Source organism: Macadamia integrifolia, chromosome 11, assembly GCF_013358625.1.
Source record: "Macadamia integrifolia cultivar HAES 741 chromosome 11, SCU_Mint_v3, whole genome shotgun sequence".
Classification (NCBI taxonomy): domain Eukaryota; kingdom Viridiplantae; phylum Streptophyta; class Magnoliopsida; order Proteales; family Proteaceae; genus Macadamia; species Macadamia integrifolia.
Genome location: NC_056567.1, coordinates 24,068,539 through 24,075,597, shown reverse-complemented (window position 1 = coordinate 24,075,597; position 7,059 = coordinate 24,068,539). Strand labels below are relative to the sequence as shown.

At 40.6% G+C, this 7,059-nt stretch overlaps 1 protein-coding gene across 1 annotated transcript; it reads right to left on the bottom strand.

The window, feature by feature from the left end:
• Nucleotides 1-250: 250 nt before the first annotated feature.
• Nucleotides 251-4,431, bottom strand: LOC122093190 (bHLH transcription factor RHL1-like). Its single transcript, XM_042663474.1, has 8 exons — nt 4,135-4,431; nt 3,327-4,019; nt 3,143-3,241; nt 2,909-3,055; nt 2,588-2,653; nt 1,779-1,844; nt 1,549-1,617; nt 251-1,036 (listed from the first exon to the last, which is right to left on the bottom strand). The coding sequence occupies exons 2-8, from the start codon at nt 3,951-3,953 to the stop codon at nt 614-616; spliced, it is 1,497 nt and encodes a 498-aa protein (XP_042519408.1). The 5' UTR covers nt 3,954-4,019; nt 4,135-4,431; the 3' UTR covers nt 251-613.
• Nucleotides 4,432-7,059: the final 2,628 nt, after the last annotated feature.

The following is a 7,059-nucleotide window of genomic DNA, read 5'->3' as shown; positions in this document are numbered from 1 at the left end:
TTCGGCTGATCCAAATATGTATTAGTCCAAAACCAATCCAATAACGATTTTTTTTATTCGATTCAAGACTTTTTGGTCGGTTTCAATCAGTTTTATTGCTTCGAACTAGGTTTTAACACCCCTACCCTTATGCCTTACTGGTGGATCATTATCGAATCTCTCAGGATTGGGGATCGTCCTTTATCATAATTTTTAAAAATATTTTTTCACCCATTTAATTTATTAATTATACAATTAATAATATTATTATGCTGAGAACCACCGCTCCCATCAAATTTCAAAGGTTACGGTTACCAACTAAAATGAAAAAGGAAATCAATGAACAAGAGAGAGAGAGACCTACTATCGAGAATGATAAGAAAAGCAAAAACGATATTAAAATTATAAGGGAAAAAGATGCTAGTTTCGGTTCGGCTGTTGGCGGCGGCGGCTGCTGATGGTGGTGGTGTAGTTAGCTCTAGCCAAGTCTAAGCAAATATGGCGTCAAACACAGAGATGGGAAGACCTCCTTATTCCCCTAGACTTGACTGCCTTGGCGTCTCTCCCAAAGGAGAAATTGTAGTAGTAGTAGCAGTCCACCAGTTATTGGGGTTCCATCCTTCATATCTTTCCGTCACGGCTTGGACACAGACATGGAGTCTTTGACGGACGTGTCAACGCCGCCGTTACCCATGCTGGCTGACTGAACAGTCAACACCGACATGTTCGGTGAGGGAGGGCCGTCAGCATTAGAGGACAGTAGAGGATTGTTACTACTGCAATTGGGGTTGGGGTTAGGGTTGTGATGGGGGAGTGGAGTGGATGAGCCACTTGGAGGGTTTCTAGAGTGACAATTGGCAGTGGAGATGGCTGTAGCGAGAGAAATGGGCATAAGGCAGAGACCCTTTCCTTGGAGGTATTGCATTGCGGACCCCATGTCTTCCTCCATCAGTTTAGCCACCTGGTGCTCCGTTACAGATATGCTGTCGTTTGATGGCGCCGTTTGGTTACCGTTACCGCTCCGTCCAAGTCCGCCACCAGCTCCTCCTCCAGTGGTCTGGTAGGATACAATTACAACTTTCCTAGTCAGAGACAAAATCCAAACCAGAAAACACTCATACATGTATAAAAGAAGGCAAGTGGAGACAGAAGGACAAAGAGGGGAGGTGGGGAAACAAACCAAAAACTAAAAGGACAAAAAAGGATCAGGATGGGGTCCTCTTTCTCTAAGGAGGTAGGGGTATATTTGGAATCAAAAAAGTAAGCAAACACGCGTGCTGATGAATCTCCTTGTCGTTTTGAATTTTTTTTCCATTCTCTTTCTAACTTTCAAATTTAAAATAATGTTCTCCTTGGCTAAAGTCTTATGAGATCATCACCACAGACACCACTACTACCAACAAATTCCTTCTTTTTTTTTTCTCTTCCATCTCAATTGTCGTTTTCTGATCATGATTTTCCATTTATGTGAAATCAGTGAACCGACAAATTCTAAATTTAATAATTTTTTATTTAAAATGATTTTTCTTCTTCTTCTTCTTCTAAGTTACTATAAATTTTGGAACTTACATCTGAGGACATATCGACCACAAGGGGAGCAACAGCAGCTGCACCGCCCAATCTGCTCATGCTGAGAACCTGAGAAAGAGAGTGTGTACTGGAATCAAACTCAAAAAACCCCATAAATCAAAATTAAAGAAACAAATTTTGTCAGAGAGAATTAATTTTTCTGAACTAATTATAAGCTCTTAACACATATGCAGAGAGAATTGAAGGAATGAAGATTTGAAGATAATTGCCTTGACTTGTAGTTGCAGGAATTTGACATAGTCGATGATCTCGTCCAGCATGGAAGCCTTGTCGGTCTGTATTCACCACCACCACCACCACCACAATTTTAAGAAGAGACGTCATCATAAAGAAAGAGAAAATAAGAACGTTTTTAAGTGTTACCGTCCTAAAAGAACTCAACCCCATAAATTGACTTACAAGGTAAAGGGAACTAAGATCATATCAATTTCCATGGAAAATCGATATGAGATCAGCCCCCATAAGTTGATAACTTGCTATGGGATCATAACATTAGGTTTCAGAATAGGCACGAAAAGTGGTACTATATATGGAAAAATACAACAAATTGCCCCTTCTTTCCCACCTAGAGGAATAAATGCATTATAATTAGGATAAAAAATAAGTTAATGGATTGGAACTTAAATGACAATATAGCCCTCTTCATTAATTAATTATAAGGGTATTTTGGCCATGCTTAGGTAATTTAATATATGTGTTCATGGGGTTTATCACTTACGAGAATGGATCCAGTACTCATATGGGGCTGATCCACACAGATGGAATTCACCTAACAATCAATTCACTGATGGATTCCATTTGTGTGAATTAATCTGTACAAAAATAATTCTGATAGGAGAACCTGATCCACACTCAGCATTTCCCGGGCCTCCTCTCCTGCCCCAAAACGTTTCTTGTCTCTGTTTTCCAAATTTTCTCCTTACAATTAATTTTGTTCCAAAACTGTAAAATGAAAACACACTGAGGGTACTTATGTCATGTTCGAGTGTGCAAGAGAGAGAGAGAGAGAGAGAGAGACCTTGTTGGCATTAGGTACAAGTTCTTGCAGAGCCTTCATTCTTTCTGCGATTCTTTCCCTTCGCAACTGTCAACGAAAAGGATTTCATAAGCAGTATAGAAATAAAGAAGAATAGAAGAACCCAACAATAAAAATTAACAAAAGAGCCCAGAATCCAAGACAACCAGAACCACCCCCCCACCCCACCTTCTCTGCTTCCCTCCGTTTTCTATTCCATAAAGAATAATAAACATTTTACATAATTTATGGTTCTATATTTTTCTTAATGTTCAGAGAGAGAGAGAGAGAGAGAGAGAGAAGAGGGAGGATCGATTAGCTTACTCTTTCAGCGATGCTATGAGGATCAGTGGCCTGACCTCTCCTGGCCCTGACCCTCTGCCTCGGTTGAGCCTGGCCCCCTGATGCCGGAGCTGCTTGGTTCATCCCAGTAGACGGAGCACCGAAACTTTGGTTCGAAATGGAACCACTCTGATGTAATAACGATTACAACCAAAGAATGAGAAACATTGATCAAAACTATAAATTTACAAACAAAAGTGTAATAGAAATAAGCACCTGAGGGTGGTGGAAATGTTGTTGGTTCGCTGTTTGAACCGTCCGAGCCAGTGATCCGGTGAAGCCATTGTAAAGACCTTGAACCGAACCCTGTCCAGTCTGAAAATTAAATCCAAAATTTAATCATAAATTTTTTTGATTTAAATTCAAATAGTAAAAGATTTTTTTTTTTTTTTGGACTAACGGGAGATTTGAAGTCGACATCGTTGCGAGATCGATCAACAAGGAGTCGAGAATCTGAAGAATCAGCACTGCCTAGGGTTAATGGAAGCGGAAGAAGACCATGCTCGCCGCCTTGAGCTGCGGTTGGCGAACTCGCTATACCACCACCACCTACGCCTCTTGAGAGCAGCAGATGTTGCTGAAGCATCATCGATTTTCCAGTAGAAGAATTCCCGCTTATCTGATGCTGCCTCAATCGAGATGCCAGCAGAGTCGACTCGTCGAAAGGGTAGTGAAGATTTTCGGTTTGTGAACCTGATTGGTCCTCTGATGGCTTGTTGATGTTGAAGAGCTTCTGGTTGCCACCGTTGGTGGTGGCAGAGGCGGTGGCGCTAGGGTTTTGGGGGTTAAGTTCCCAAGGGGATTTATTCCCAGGGAGTTCAGGCCAGGAAGGGATATTAGACAGCATTTGCTCGAGGAAATCGTCCTGAGAAGGTTGATCATAGTGAGAGCCCTGGACCTGATGCATCTGAGGGTTAGGGATCTGCTGCTGTTGACCATTCTGAAGCCCTTGAACTGGGATTTGAGAAGAGTTCAAGCATGCCGTTATGGAAGCCATCCCTTGCATTTCTCTGCTGCAAGGTTGCATGGTTTATCTTTTTCTTTTTCTTTACTTCTCTCTGCAGCTTCAACCCAGATCCGCTAATTTGTTGATCTATAAATAAGAGTAAGAGAAAAGGGTAGCGAGAGTTACAGATTTTGGTTTTGAATTTCGTTCAAAAAAAGCATATAGAGAGAACTGAAGACGAAGAAAAGAGGACTAAGCTCACCTGAACCACGTGAGAAACGCAGGTCTTTCCAGTTTCAGTAAATCTCAGAATATAAAACCGAAGCTGTGCTCATAAAGAGTTCGTTCTTTTTATCTCACTTGAAACAAGGAAATAGAAGGAAAAGACGCAGAGAAGGAGAGGGAGAGAAGGTAACATTTCATTTCGCCATTTTTATAGGGCTTCGGAGTTCGGATCCCATCGTTCTCTCTCTCTCTCTCTCTCTCTCTCTAGATAATAAATTCCAAAAGCAAACTTCTTCGTTTCGTTTCGCTTCGCCTCGGCCCGCCCCCCCTCTTCATTAAATACTCTTTTCTCTCTCTGTCTGACTTTCTCTTTCTCTCTCTTCGATTTTAGAGAGACTCAGAGTCGTCTCAGGTTAAGGAGTTTGTTGACCCTAGTATGGTTAACATTACTACTTCGTCGGCTGGTCTGGTTAGGGTTCGATATCGATGGGGCTGGAATTACGAAACTATCATCCATCAGTTTCCATTAGGAATAACTATGGTCTTGTTTGTTTTTGTTGAAATCCCGTAGTTCTCGAGATAACGGAAAGTTTGAATTTCGAAAAATGAAAAAAAGGAAGAGAGAAATGATTAGAACGTTATTTGATAATAAGAGGTTTGATGAGGGAGTAATTAAGGAAAAGGTGATGTATGAAACGAAATCCAATCATTGGCTGACACCGAATAGGAGGCTCTGATTTCACAGCAAAGTAAAGAGAATAAGGCGAGCGGACGATGAGTGATTTAAATTGTTGAATAACATTGTCAACCCAACAAATGATGGCGACCCCGAGAAAGTGGACATGGTACACTGTATACACGACTACTGATTCCGAAGCCACATAGCCATTTGACCATACTGTACAGAGATCCCTACCTGCTTGTACACATAAAAAGCACCTTGAGGTGTTCCGTTAAATTTGAGAACTGACTTCCGCTTTTTTTTACTGGGAAATTTACAGTATCAGCCCCTAGAGAATGTTACTATTAGATCAAAGGATTCTGCTTGTCCAAAGAGCGTCCAATAATTTTTTCGATGGTCTACAGATGGACTCTGATTAATCCGACGGTTCGTCAACTTCTTCTCTTCTCTCCTCTCCTCTCCTCTCCCCTCTAATATATGCTAAAACCCATCTCTGCAAAGTTTCTTTAGTGCAGAAGAAAACCCATTACACAATATGCTAAATGATTGAATCAATGAGTATAAGATGTGAAACCGTCCAAATGCAGTTCGTGAAACCATCCCAGATGTAAAACCGTCCAAATGTGTGAGAGAAAGAGAGAAAAAAGAGAGAAAAAGGGCGATGAAGCATACCTTGAGCAGCAGCGATTGAAGTTCGGCTGGAGACGACCCTAAAGTTCTTCAAATCTGCTGGTGCTCAACAACTCCAACGCCTCTGAAGTTAGGTTGTAGTATGTATGAAGAGGGAAAGAGGGAAAAATAGAGGAGAAGAGTCTGAGATCGGATTCTAGTTGAGTTTCAAATTCTCATTCACCGCCCTCTGCAAATTGTTAAGCGAGAAGAGAGACAGGTCGAAGAAGTCAAACTCAACAACAGAGCAAGAGCACTGAGGAGAAGAAGAACCAAAACTGAGGCAGCCAAAAAAGAAAAGAATGTGGAAACGAGCTTACAAACTTTGATCATCATTCGAGTCGACATATACAAAACTTCAGAATGAAGAAAATTGAAGAACACAGAAGGATTTTGTTTCATGCACAAATAGGGAGATGAGAGAAAATAGGAAGAGAAAAAAAAATATATATATATATATATATATGTGTGAAAATGTAGGAGAAGGAGTTTGGCCTTACAGACGAAGCCAATGGCGTCCGGCTTAGGGTGGGGAAGCCTACCTCATCTCATTTGCGATATTTTTGGGATTTTCAACTCTATCTTCATTCCTTTATTTTTGCTAATATATAGGGCTAAGAAAAGCCGTTACACCACATTCCATCATTTCCACGCCTTTACATATAATAGATAACTATCACCCACTATTCCATTACACAATAACTTATCAATAACTAAATAACTAAATATTCCTAAATATCCTACTAATCTCCCTCTAACAAATCTTAACCGTTCATGGCTTCAATGTAATAATATGACTGTAACAATCCATCCCCCTAAAATTGGTCTTGCCCTCAAGACCATTCTTTTAGGAATTGAACTGCAGTGTTGCTTCCACCAATGATCTTCGCTTGGCTTAATCGAGGAAGTCATAACCTCGTTTCTCAAGGGGAGAAAATGTACGAATCTACCGGTGGGTGTTGTGCCTGAGCTTTGATACCATTTGTTATGTGCACAAATAGGGAGATGAGGGAAAATAGGAAGAGAAAATAAAAAAAATAGAAAAAATAAGAGAAAAGGTCAGAGAAGGAGTTTGGCCTTACAGACGAAGCCAATGGCGTCCGGCTTAGGGTGAGGAGGCCTACCTCATCTCATTTGAGATAATTTTGGGATTTTCAACTCTGTCTTCATTCCTTTTTTTTGCTAATATATAAGACTAAGAAGAGCCGTTACACCACTTCCATCATTCCCACGCCTTTACACATAATAGATAACTACCACCCACTATTCCATTATACAATAATTTATCAACAACTAAATATTCCTAAATATCCTACTAATCTCCCTCTAACAAATCTTAAACGTTCATGGCTTTAGTGTAATAATATGATCGTAATAGGTTTCATGTTGCAAAGAAGAAGAGAAGAGGAGAGGAGAGGAGAGAAGAGAAGAAGTCGACGAGCCATCGAATTAGTCAAAGTCCACGTGTCGACCATCGAGAAAATCACTAGATGCTCGTTGGATCATCAGTGGTTGCAGATGAGCTGGATCCTAGAGAAACACCCCCTGCAAAATTCTAAATTATGCTCGCATCCTCTATCGTTTGTCTCTATTAAGTGAAGATTTGAAATG

Excerpts from the sequence above, each read along its gene's own strand:
- LOC122093190 (XM_042663474.1), bottom strand. The coding sequence starts at position 3,953 with ATGCAACCTTGCAGCAGAGAAATGCAAGGGATGGCTTCCATAACGGCA. Across the intron at positions 3,242-3,326 it reads ATGTCGACTTCAAATCTCCC|ACTGGACAGGGTTCGGTTCA; the intron begins GTTAGTCCAAAA and ends TTTAATTTTCAG. Across the intron at positions 3,056-3,142 it reads AACATTTCCACCACCCTCAG|AGTGGTTCCATTTCGAACCA; the intron begins GTGCTTATTTCT and ends TTATTACATCAG.